General features: G+C 41.8%; 1 protein-coding gene across 1 annotated transcript; it reads left to right on the forward strand.

Annotated features, from left to right (window-relative positions):
- Positions 1-248: 248 nt before the first annotated feature.
- VAMP2 (vesicle-associated membrane protein 2 (synaptobrevin 2)) lies at positions 249-12,652 on the forward strand. The gene is made up of 5 exons (XM_009880782.1): positions 249-349; positions 2,927-3,041; positions 8,649-8,807; positions 9,861-9,912; positions 12,081-12,652. Exons 1-5 carry the CDS (start codon positions 249-251, stop codon positions 12,095-12,097), a joined length of 444 nt encoding a protein of 147 aa, XP_009879084.1. The 3' UTR covers positions 12,098-12,652.
- Positions 12,653-13,026: the final 374 nt, after the last annotated feature.

Genomic DNA, 13,026 nt, shown 5'->3' on the forward strand with positions numbered 1-13,026 from the left:
CAGGAAGCACCCAGCTCTGGTTACTCTTGAATTACATTTTATGTATTTAACTGAGATGGATATGTTAATTACAAGCTTGCTGTACCTTAGCATAAAGATTGCCGTCTCTCTTTGGTAGTTACAGTAACTCCTGCTGGATGGTCAGGGCAGCTGTAAAAACACCCATTCTTCCCATCCATTCCTCCCTTAGAAAGGGAGCAGAGAAGCCCCAGGAAATACATTTGAAACCAAATTAGATGGCAGCAAGGATGCTAGAAGAGAACAAACTGGGAAATATCTACTTTATACCAAATCATTTTAAGGACAGCTTGGGAGGTGCGAAAAAGATGAAAATTACTGGGCAGAAAAGGTATATGGCAGAGCACTGAACTTTTGAGTTACCACACAGCTTTGACCAAGAACACCACTGCACTTATAAGCCACGTTTACTAGAGTAAACATGTGGCCAGGAAAAACATTTCTCACATGTTTCCCTTTTGTAGTCTCTGGGATGCTAACAGTACATAGCTCAAGAGGGGAGCTCTGTTAACATTTGTAGTAGCGAACAGTGTGACACAATGTTTCCACAGAAAAAATTCTGCTTGTGTTCATTGGGAAAAAGCCTATTTACTTCCTTGACTGTAAAGAAATGTCTCAATTTCAATTTCAGTACTGTTGTTGTACCAGGAACTCCCTTTGAAGTTGTCAATGCTCTAGGGAGATCTTGTTTTGTGTTTTTTGAGTCTGATATACATTGTAGTCAGATTTTGATACTTTGTGACAACAGCATAAACTCAGAATAAATCCTGTTGGACTCCTGGCCCATGGCCCTTCAATAGTGTAATTCCATTGCAGGTGGCAGCAGCATCTGGTCTTTTATGTTTTAAGTAGTGTCTGTGATGTCCTCAAAGGATGGGCAATTTGTGTGTGGCTCAAGTTCTTTCAACTAAAGCTTGATAATGACATTCTCACCCACAGTTAAAAAAGAGAAGTGTAAGATACAGCAGTGCTCTGCGGCTGCAAACAGCTGCTCCATCACTGGGAGTCTGTGAGGGTCAGCATTATCTGTAGGGATCTCAGCCCACAGGCGATACTGTCAAACAGAATTTTGCAGCTTAAGGTACCTTTGGGGAACCAACTTTAGTGCCCCTAGGCACTGAGACAGTGTATTAATGGGGCCATAATTCCAGCAGCATTAATCAGACCCCAACATGTAAAAGGGAATGATTCACAGAGAAACACTGTGTTCTCTCAGTCTGTCGCTGTGGGAAGGCATTGGTAATGCATGAGTGGGATTTGTGATATTTTTCAGTTCACATGCTTAGGGATTTCCTCTGCAGCTTCAGGAAGGGTCATATTTCTTTGCAGGAAGGAAGGGGGGTCCCTTGAAAGGAAAGGTAAGATTTCACAGGTTAAAGTGTGGGTGTGAAGAACAACTGGCCAGCAGGGTGACTTGCCTGCACAAGTCTGTGCACTGAGACAGACCAGATCTGTTGTTGTATTTTAAGGGACTTTTGTTTTGTCTTTTGTTTTAAAGCAAGCTGGGGAAAGACAGTGTTGATGCTTAAGAAGAGAGCTGATGCGTAGGAGATCAGGGCTCTGTTCACAGCATTGCTGCAAATACTCATCTAGGGTCCGTGGCAGATGTTCAAACCTGGCCAGCTGCTCTAGTGGGGCATTTGGTGACCACCTGTGGGGCGGTTAAGCATTGCTGAATGACTGCGATGATGTTATTATTTGAGGAACCCACAACAATTTATTGTCATTTAGACAATTATTCTATCACCTGATGATGCCTCCCCACCCAGGAAAGTGAATTGGGAAAGGAAACCTGAGGGTTGAAATATAAACAGATTTAATAGAATAAGACTAAATAGTTAACATTAATAATACTAAAGAACCAATATTGATCCCAATACCAATATAAAATATAGAAGGATTATACTCAGCCAATTTTATCAGTAGGAAGCTGTGCACTCCCAGCAGTGGACAGCTAACGTCGGACACTGCGAACACTATGGTTTCGGGAGGAAGGGAAGGCCTCAGGGTCCAGCATTGGGCCAAGAAGTTCTCAGGATCACAGCCATCAAGGAAGAGAGAGACTCCACAGCAAACTTTCTAATTTATATTGAATATGACGTTCTTGGTATGAAATAATCCTGTGGGCCAGCTGGGGTCAAGTGCCTGGGTCTCGCTCCTCCTCATCCCTGCACCTGGCTAGCTCAAAAACATGAGACCTTGAAACCCATGTACCATAGCTGGCTATAAAGTAAATATTTTCACAAATTCAGACACTAGAGTCTTCTAAAAGTGCAGTTTTCCCAAGCATTAGAAGAGACCTTACTGAAAAGTAAAATTACTGAAAAAGAAATTAATCCTGTGTTGCTCAAACCAGGACAGATGACTAACCCCGTGCTGTGTGCAATTCTTAACCCCGCTTCCTCTTCCATTTCTTCCTCCTCTCCTTTTGTTTGTCTTTACTTGGTTAGTTTCCAGCCAAACACCGAGGAGCAGGGGAGTGCATCATTCAGCACACTGAGGAGGAAGGCAGGGTTGCAGCCCTGGTTCCTATAGCATCAACGCAAAATACCTGTATCAGAGCCTGTTTCCCTAGTGGGACAGAAGCTCTGCCCTGCTAGTCGGGCCTGTGATCAGTTTGATAACTGGCCTAAGTAAGGGTAGAAAATCTGAATTGCTTGCTGTTTAAAAAGGCAGCAAGGGAGAGGAAGAGTTTGGTATGGTCCTATCAACAAATAGTGTGAAAACTAATTGCAGCATGGAAGGGAATGGGACACCAGCGTTGTGATCCAGGAATGGAAAATGTGGGCTGTGAGACAATCGAAAACGCCTTTTAAGAGATACATACTTTTCTCTTGTTCCAGAAAATGGGTAGTGAACAAGTGAAGATGGTTTCAGTCATTTTTTATGTTCTCCAATTTTGATTTAGGTCTGCTCCAGCTCCTACCCAAGGTCCCACCAGTGCTGGGGTTGCAGGGCCACCTTCTGCTACCAACGTGTCAAGTAGCAAACGGCTGCAGCAGACACAAGCCCGGGTGGATGAGGTAAGTGGCTCTAGGTGATTTGTTGCTCACCACAAGAGTGCTGATGTGATTATTTCTTTTTTTTCTTTAAGATGCTTTCCTCCCTAGTGAGCCAGTAATTCTTTCTTGTCTGGGCAGTGGATCTAGGAAATGAGGTTTACTGAAGGATGGCATTTATGAGGAGGCACATAGTACAAAAGAGATTCCGAGTATGAACATCCTTGTACCAGTAACACTTCTGCAGAATAAATGCGGGCATTGGTGCTAATTCAGGAATTCATCCCAGTCAGTCAGATTAGGAGGAAATGTCATAGTGGAACCAGCTCTTTCAAAGTGTTCCTGCGTTCCTGAAGGTTAGATGCTAATCTCACAGGCTGTTCCACAGGGACAGACCATCGGTTTTTCATAGATAGATTCAAGCCATGAGAATTGTACAGCTGAGGGCTGTGTTCATTAGTCAGAGCTCTACTGATTAATCATCACAGTTTATCCCCAAATATAGGTACCTACACATGGTGTCATAACAGCATCTTCAACAAAACACTCCTTTTGTTGGTCTTGGAGGACCATGTGCCTGTTCCAGAATGGATCCTTAAATTGTTGTACCATACACACTACCCTGCCAATGTGGCTGTAATGCCACTGTCCATCTAACTGCTGTGATAATGGGAATAAGTTAGCATACTGCTGCTCATGGGTGTAGTCCCTAAGCGTACCAGCAGTACAGTAGCATCTGTAGCATCCTTGCACACATGCTGTGCCGATTTGTGTGCTGGCTGTTACAGAATCACAGACTGGTAGGGGTTGGAAGGGACCTCTGGAAATCACCTAGTCCAACCCCCCTGCCAAAGCAGGTTCACCTAGAGCAGGTTGGACAGGAACGCATCCAGGTGGGTTTGAAGATGTCCAGAGAAGGAGACTCCACAACCTCTCTGGGCAGCCTGTTCCAGTGCTGTCACCCTCAAAAGTAAAGAAGTTTTTCCTCATGTTGAGATGGAATTTCCTGTGTTCTAGTTTGTTCCTGTTGTCCCTTGTTCTGTTGCTGGACACCACTGACAAGAGTCTGGCCCCATCCTCTTGACACCCACTCTTTAGATATTTATAAGCATTGATGAGATTCCCTCTCAGCCTTCCCTTCTCCAGGCTAAACAGACCCAGGTCTCTCAGCCTTTCCTCACAAGGGAGATGCTTTATTCCCTTGACCATCTTCATAAGCCCTCTGCTGGACCCTCTCCAGTAGTTCCTTGTCTGTCTTGAACTGGGGAGCCCAGAACTGGACACAGTACTCCAGATGTGGCCTCACCAGAGCAGAGTAGAGGGGGAGGATGACCTCCCTTGACCTGCTGGCCACATTCTTTTTCATGCACCCCAGGATACCATTGGCCTTCTTGGCCCCAAGGGCACATTACTGGTTCATGGTCAACTTGTCCACCAGGACTCCCAGGTCCCTCTCTGCAGAGCGGCTTTCCAGCAGGTCAACCCCTAACCTGTACTGGTGCACAGGGTTATTCCTCCCTAGGTGCAAGACCCTACACTCGGCCTTGTTGAATTTCATTAGGTTCCGCTCCTCCCAACACTCTAGCCTGTCCGGGTCTCACTGAATGGCAGCACAGCCTTCTGTCGTGTCAGCCACTCCTCCCAGTTTTGTGTCATCAGCAAACTTGCTGAGGGTATGCTCTGTCCCCTCATCCAGGTCATTGATGAATATGTTGAACAATACTGGACCCAGTACTGACTCCTGGGGCAACACCGCTGGTTACAAACCTCCAACTAGACTCTGAACCACTGATCACGACCCTCTGAGCTCTGCCATTCAGCCAGTTTTCAATCCACCTCACTGTCCACTCGTCTAACCCACACTTCCCAAGCTTACCTACGAGGATGTTATGGGAGACAGTGTCAAAAGCCTTGCTGAAGTCAAGGTAGACAACATCCACAGCCCTCCCCTCATCTACCCAGCCAGTCATGCCATCACAGAAGGCTATCAGAATGGTCAAGCATGATTTCCCCTTGGTGAATCCATGTTGACCACTCCCAATAACCTTTTCCTCTACATGCTTAGAGATGACATCCAGAATGACCTGTTCCATCATCTTTCCAGGGATGGAGGTGAGGCTGACTGGCCTGTAGTTTCCCAAGTCCTCCTTCTTGCCCTTTTTGAAGACTGGCATGACGTTGGCTTTCCTCCAGTCCTCAGGCACCTCTCCTTTTTTCCACGACCTTTCAAAGATGATGGAGAGTGGCTTCACAATAACATCTGCCAGTTGCTTCAGCACTCGTGGGTGCATCCCAGTAGGGCCCATGGATTTGTGGGTGTTGAGTTTGCTTAAATGATCTCTAACCCGATCCTCCTCAGTCAAGGGAGAGTCTTCCTTTCTCCAGGCTCTCTCTCTTGCCTCCAGGGTCTGGGATTCCTGAATGCCAGCCTCAGCAGTAAAGACTGAAGCAAAGAGGGCATTCAGTAACTCTGCCTTTTCTGCATCCTCTGTCACCAGGGCACCTACCTCATTCAGCAGCAGGCGCCCATTTTCCCTAGTCTTCCTTTTGCTACCGATGTACTTGAAGAAGCCCTTCTCATTGTCCTTGACATCCCTTGCCAGGGTTAATTCCAAGTGGGCCTTAGCCTTCCTCATTTCATCCCTGCATACTCTGACAACGTTCCTATATTCCTCCCAAGTGGCCAGTCCCTTTTTCCACATTCTGTAAACTTCTTTCTTACATTTGAATTTTTCCAGCAGCTCCTTGCTCATCCATGCAGGTTTCCTGCTTCCTTTACCTTAACTCTATATTAAGTATAGAGTTTTGCTAAACCCCTACAAAGACTTAAGTAACTAATTGCTTACTGTCCATGGGGAAGTGACCAGGGCTTGTGTGATTCTTTAATGCCAATTCAATAAAATACACATTAGAAAATAGCTATTTACATGCATAAAGGCCTCTACTTTCAAAAACCCCAGGTATGCTTTAAAAATAATAGAGAAGACTTCACAACATCCAACTCAAATGCATTTCTTAGGATGATTAAAATACATCTGTCAATTGAGCTTTTTCTTTTTGAGAACTTTTTCTTTGTTGAAGATCTGAAACAGGGTCTTTCTGGCCTCCCCATTACTGATGCTCAGCGCTGATCACAAGAACATCGTCTGGCTGCAGAAATGTCTGCAGAAATTTCTAGGCTTGGTTCTCTCATTATCACTGATTTTCACATCACACTAACTTCATTGACATTAGTGGAGTGTCTCTTGCAGTGGGAAAGGAATATTACATTTCAGCTTTTGTCTTGGGTCAGAATAAGGAAATAAACTTCTTGTCCTGAACATGTTACATTATGATGATGCTGTAATTGTTTATGTGAGCTACAGTAAAAGTAATTGTCCCTAGAACATGAAAAATAATTGCTAATTATTGTCTAAAACAAGTGATGCAGGTCAGATACATAGGGTTCTTCAAGCAGGTGAATGGAGATGGCTCTAGTGAGGCTAGTTAACCTCCATTTTGTGTTTAAGACACTCTATTCTGAGACTTTTCACTCAAGCCCATGCAAGTTTGTCTTCTTGTGAAGCATGATGGAGTAATTTTGGTGGGAACTCTTACCCAGTATGAGGGGACAGCGAGTAGCTCTTGGATTTGAGGATTATATTGGTTATAATCAGGGTCCATGGGTTTTGTGCCTCCAGTTTGAGAGGGAGGCTGAGGTTCATCTGTGTTTTGAGTGGATGGCACATGGTCAGCAGATCCTTGTTCAATAGGGAAATCATAGTACAAAAATAGCAAAGGGAGAAAAAAACTCCACTGGGCTTTCAGTACTGTAAGGTCACTAGGGCGAAACTGGTTTATAGCACCTAAGGGTCTGATCTGTTAAGCACTGGTTTGACCTTCCTACTAGACCCGTCCTGGTTGTTTTTCTTTCATGTCCTGTGGGAAAGTAATCTGTAGGTGGCACCAAACACCACAGCACACACTACGCTCTTCTGGCTATGCTGCCCCACATGCTGTTTCACACAGCACTTCAGACCCAAGCCCAAAACTCAGCAACTTTGCTTAAGAGAATTTTTTTTGTCTTAGTAAAATGACTGACTTTTTTAATGCTATATCAATGCTGATATAGTATTTCAACTATATCCATGTTGGGTTTTCCCCTCTGATTTCTCTAGGCATCCTAGAGCTTATTTGTTAAGGCTCAGATCTTGGTTTTAGTCTAGAGAAACATGTATTTATTTGACAAAAATGCAGTCTTGTCTGTACAAGTGTTCACTGCAGTCAGATTAAATTCAATAAATAGTTCTGGGTAAAAAAAAAAAGAGAATGGGTAGGAAATGTTACAGTATTTTGTTTCAGCATTTTTAATTAGTTTAAAATTTTCACTATGAAACATTGTACCAAGACAAAATTTGGCTAAATACTAGCTAAGAAATTGAAACAAAGGTTTGTGGTGTTTTGTTTTGGTTTTTGGGGTTTTTTGGGGGTTTGTTTTTTGTATTTTGTTTTGTTTTGTTTTTTTAATTTGATATGAAGTTAAATGCTTGGAAGGTTTTTGTTTGGAAAAGCAAGTAAGAAAATTTGGGTTGCCCAAAACATTTGATTTTGGTTTAGGTTTGGTAGACAAGCGAAAAAAGTCTTTTGAGTTTTGGAACAGCTTTTAACCCTATGCTAATCCTTTTAAAGGTTCTTTCACTACCAGTTTCATCTCGCTGTATTTAAATCATGGGTTTTTTTAATAACTCTGGGTTTTTGCAGCTAATAGTTAAATTATATTAAATACAAACAAGATGGAATTCTTTATTATATAGTATAAGAAGTAACAGACCAGCAACCATACTCACTGCTAGAATAAGTGGACGCAACTTTGCTGAGATCGGTATACTGTCTAACATTTACATTAGTCATACATTTGTACAGGATTTCTATTTAGAGTTACTGGCTTGCTAGAAGAGAATTTTCACCTAATTCAGTGCAGAAAATATATGCATGAATGGGCCTTACCTTACATGAATGGGCAATGAGGTGGCATGAGCTCCCTGCTGCACTTCAGGCTGAATTTTCTCAGGTAAAATTTTCTCCTCCTCCATTTTGAAGCAGGACTTCAAATTATGGCAGGGAAGCCATCTTGTCTGAGAAAGATCTGTAGAATGAGTAAATTCCTTGGTCAGAAATTGCATATAGTTCCCTTTAGAGTGGCCTTTGTCTAGCCAATTTCTCTAGTTCAGGTAAGGAAGTGATATTAAACGTATAAGGAAAATAATGACTTGGTCTTAGTGATGACTGGACAAACGTCAACCAAATTTACTGGTCTTTATCAGTTTTTTGTATCTATAGATAATGAAGTAGCTAGTTGTAAGCTAAAAGAAATAAAAAACTTTAATGACACTAATTACAGTATTTCATAATGTCCCTTTATATTTTACCTTTAAGGGCATCTGCGCACAGTATAGCTATTTTCATCCTGTTCTCACTGTGTCTGTTTCCACAGGCATAGTTTTTGACGCACCATCTAGATAATTGCCATCACATACCATAATGGCCAATAGCTGGTTTCAGTATGATGTGTGATATTCCAGAGTGTGAACATACGGGTGACCTTTCGCGTTTACTGTGTGTGGAATCTGACATGAGGCTATGCCTTTGCAGGTGGTAGACATCATGAGAATGAATGTGGACAAGGTGCTAGAAAGAGACCAGAAGCTATCAGAGCTTGACAACCGGGCAGACGCATTGCAAGCAGGTGCCTCACAGTTTGAAACCAGTGCAGCCAAACTGAAGAGAAAATACTGGTGGAAAAATTGCAAGGTAAGCAATACAAATCCTTTTTAAGAACCAATTCATGGCAGACATTACTTTCACTACTTTAATTGCAGGATGGCATCTCTAAGTGGTCTCTTCTTGTCAAGGGGAGAAAGAGATACCTTGCTCTCTAGGCTCCAGGATAGTAAGTCAAGCAACTTTGATCTTTACCAGAACCTATTCATCAGATAATTTTTGCAGTATATAAAATGTAGATACAAATTTCAAGGCATCAGTCAGTGCCTGCAGATAAGGATGGGAGAGCATGTTAATTCATGTCAATTCCCTGTGTGAACCTCAAAATCTGAACAGGTGTAGTGAATTCTAGTAGTGGGAGAAAAGAAGCTTTTTCCTTGTGTGAGATCATTAGCCACTTGATCTTTCTTTAGGATGGTAAATTACCAAAAAAAATACATGTTCCACAAACCACTGTGAGAAGTGAGGAAATGACTTTAAAAAGGGGCAAGTTAGGATAGAGAAGGACTTTAATCAACCAGCTCTCTCCTCTGCTGTCTTCAAAGTCTTATCCTTTCCCATGAGCGGAGGGAACCTCACTCTCCTTTCCTTTTTCAGACCTCCTCCAGGATTTGTGTTTTCTGTGTTTTCTCTCAACAGCACAAGTACACAAAGCCAGCACAAATAATAGGTGATAGGCATTAGACATCTCCAGCTGTCTCTTCCCTGCCTATGGGAACGTGGTGAGAAGTGATCACATTACTGCACCATAAAGTAATACATGGCCATGTGTGAATCCATCCACTTAAATCACTTCTGGAGTTGTTTTAGTTCAGAAGTTTATTTTTCCTTTACTGCTGGAAATGGACACTGCATCTTAGCTGATGGGGAAGAACTTGCTAGCTTTGTCAAGAGGCTATGTCCATTGCTGGTGGTCAGCTGTTCCTAAAATTGACATTAAATGTGGGGCCTTAACAAGTCTGTTGCAAGAATAGAAAGTGCAAGGAATGAGCTACTAAGTAAAAGCAAAAAAACTGAGGGGTTAATGTCTTTCATGTGAAAACCTGACTGCCTCTTTTTTTTCTCATAACTTTACTTTTACAGATGATGATCATCCTTGGTGTAGTATGTGCAGTCATTCTCATTATAATTATAAGTGAGTAACTCATTTTTGTTTATGATCTCAATACCTCTGTGACTTGTGAAATGCTGATATATTAAAAAAGAAAACAAAACAAAAAATGGATATAAAATATTTAAAATATTTGTGACATTTCCCTTCTAGTGTCATGCTATTATAGTGAGAGTTGCTGCAAGCTCTCTGGACAGTTATATAGGTAGAATTTGTTGACATTTAATGTGTTTTACATTAGCATGTTACATAACTTTCCCTAGGATTAAAGACTCTCCCTTTTTGATGTTTATATAATTTTTATGCAGTCTTAGATATCTTGCTTTTGTTACAACCAGTGCCACAGTCCTGGTGTTTTCTAGTGAGAACAGTAATGCTTGAATTGCCCCATGCCTATAAAAAGAGGGTGAAGGCCCACAGGCAACTGAGCATCTGATGAATTTTTTAAAAGCATGTAGGTGCCTAGTTCCCAACAAATCAGCTGGACTTTGAGATATCGGTGCTTGTGAAAATCCCTTTGCCTCTTGAATGCCTAAATATTACTAAAAGATGGCCCAAAGTGTTAATGATTTATTGTCTCGAAAGATCATCTCATTCCACACATTTGTTATAGGAAAGATAGCATATGAATGAATAATAGCAGTCATGCTGGTTGGGAGCCGGGGATCTTGTAATGACAGGAACCGAACATTTAATTTATGTAACCTCTGTGTTAGCAACAGCTGTCATGTGATGTAACTGTAATATGGCATTAAGTCCTAGAAGTGAGATCTCTTGAGTTAAACAATACAGCTAGTAACCCAGAAGAGATTCACCAGGAGGCTAGACTGTGGATGTGAATTAATTCCCAGCTCTCAAATTACATGCCTTTTATTCAGAATGTTTCCATTTTCCTCTCTTACTTCTGTAAGGAAGGCTTATAGAATCACTTGTAAACAGGACTAAATGGATTGAGATACATGTGGAAGTTTATTAGTCTTATGAATGCTGGCACCAGAGTGACCCAGAATAATTCTAGGGTTTCGTAACACTGATACGGCAAGAATGGGAAATGGCTAGATATTAATTAACTATATTAACCGGGTACTCAAGGCAACTGGCTTCAAAGGAAAGAGACAGGCCTTTGTTCTGCAGTTTAGTGCAGCAACCTGGGAAGACAGATGTGCAGCCATTGAATTGATTGCTGTGTATATATGCATCATTGAACATTATGTGTATCTTAACAAGAAAGTGAAAAGCAGACAAGATAGCTCATAATTTGTCCTTAGAAGTTAAGCCTGAAATCATATATAAGTAATAATATTGTTTCTCTCCTGGTTTTAAACATTGGATGCCTCTCCTGGTAAGTTTAGAAACAGAAATAGCAGGTTTGACATGGTTTAGGTTGGATTTAGGGTATTTAATCACAAACTTGAGTGTCGCATCATCAAAACCAGGTCATGGCTCACCACAGTGAGATCTAGTCCAAGTTTGGTGAGATTTAACTGTATTTAAGCTCTGGATGTTAAATTATTTTTTCAGTCTATTTGATCCTTCTGTAATAATAGGTAAAGGCTGCAGCTTCAGGAAGGACCCTGTGTATTGAATTCAATGATGTATTTATTTACAAGTATATATTTGAATCCTGTTGACATAAAGCCTCCAAGTGCTGTCACAGACAAGGCCTGCATGGCTTCTCCCATGACTGATTTGAACGGGAACAAGATCATACCCTCCATGCAAGGCTGGCCATAGATGCAGATAAATTGGGTAGTTCCTCACAGCAACAAGCTACCATGGGTGGCGAAATGGCCCAAGCCAGGTTTCCTACCAATCTGGTAGTGGGACCCTGGAAAAGCAGGCTGGCTCTCTGCTGAAGGAAGAATTAGAACATGTGGGAGTACAGGTGCTGCTGGAGCTGGGGATAGTGGCTAACATCACTGTCAGTCCTTGCCCATTCTATCTTTCGAGCCACAGCCTCCCCTGCTTTCTATTTCTGTTTCCCCTCCGAACTCCTTTTGACACAGGAGGAGTAGCCTTGTTCCAGCCAGGAAGGCACACTGCGTGCAAGACATGGTCTTTCAGCAAAGATGTGCTAAAGGTGTTTGTCGTCCTCTGACAGCACATGCTTCTATGAGATAAAGCGCAACAATAGCTCTATAATAACTGTTGGTTTATGTCTTTTTTTTTTCCCCCTCTGCTTCCTTTTCCAGTTTATTTCTCCACTTGAAAAAGCGAAGAAGGAAGACTTGGCGCAACTTTGTTCATATCAACTAATGATATCAGTGTTCCTTTGTTGAACTCCGCTTTTTAATTCCCAGTGTCTTGGGATTTTTGCTTGTAATAACCCATAAGCATTCAGTGTGGTGTGTTTTGGAATTCTGTTGTTTCCACAAGAAACTGTACCAGCTAAATACTGCCAAGTAGTTCCATACACTGTCTTATCACTATGTCTTAAAATGTGTACGCACTGACCTTCAGAAACCGTAGTATACGAAAAGCATCCTAAACATCTCAGAATCAGAGAATGCAGCTATGGGGAAGCTCCTGCTTAAAAGGACACTGTCAGGTGGATTGGACCCAAACCTAAGGTTGCAGCAAACGTTAGGGCCAAAATTCTTAATCTGAGCACCTACAGTTGGGTGGCAAAATCCACTATCAGATGTAACTTTTTGAGGTAGTGAGTATTTGCTACTCCCATTGAAGAGAGTGGTAACTACAAGTATTCATGTAAAACATCTTATTTCAACTTAGCCAATCAAACACAGATTATTTTTTTTATATTAGTTGTAGTATCCAAGTCTAAAAATGTTGCCTGCAGAAAACAAATAGGACTGGATTATCATCTTTTATGGATCTAAATTTTTCCTTATGGGGTGTTCTGTACAACCAGGATGGCCTCAATATGAAAGTCAGGAAAAAAATTGTATGACAACCAAAAATGCTAATACAAGCATCATAAATGACCAAGATACAGACTCTTGCTGAAAACTGAAGGCACTGTTTGTCAGACTTCATGGGACTCTTGAATACCAGTCCCCAGTATTTATGGCCCTAACTTAAAGCACATGAACAATTTTGGTGATGTCTGTGGCTTCCCAGCACAATTGTAGGAAGCTACCTCTACACCATTTTGCAGAAATGGTCCCCACTGTGCAG

Source organism: Charadrius vociferus, unplaced genomic scaffold (assembly GCF_000708025.1).
Source record: "Charadrius vociferus isolate BGI_N301 unplaced genomic scaffold, ASM70802v2 scaffold643, whole genome shotgun sequence".
Classification (NCBI taxonomy): domain Eukaryota; kingdom Metazoa; phylum Chordata; class Aves; order Charadriiformes; family Charadriidae; genus Charadrius; species Charadrius vociferus.

Excerpts from the sequence above, each read along its gene's own strand:
- VAMP2 (XM_009880782.1), top strand. The coding sequence starts at position 249 with ATGCTAGAAGAGAACAAACTGGGAAATATCTACTTTATACCAAATCAT. Across the intron at positions 350-2,926 it reads AAAATTACTGGGCAGAAAAG|GTCTGCTCCAGCTCCTACCC; the intron begins GTATATGGCAGA and ends ATTTTGATTTAG. Across the intron at positions 8,808-9,860 it reads ACTGGTGGAAAAATTGCAAG|ATGATGATCATCCTTGGTGT; the intron begins GTAAGCAATACA and ends TTACTTTTACAG.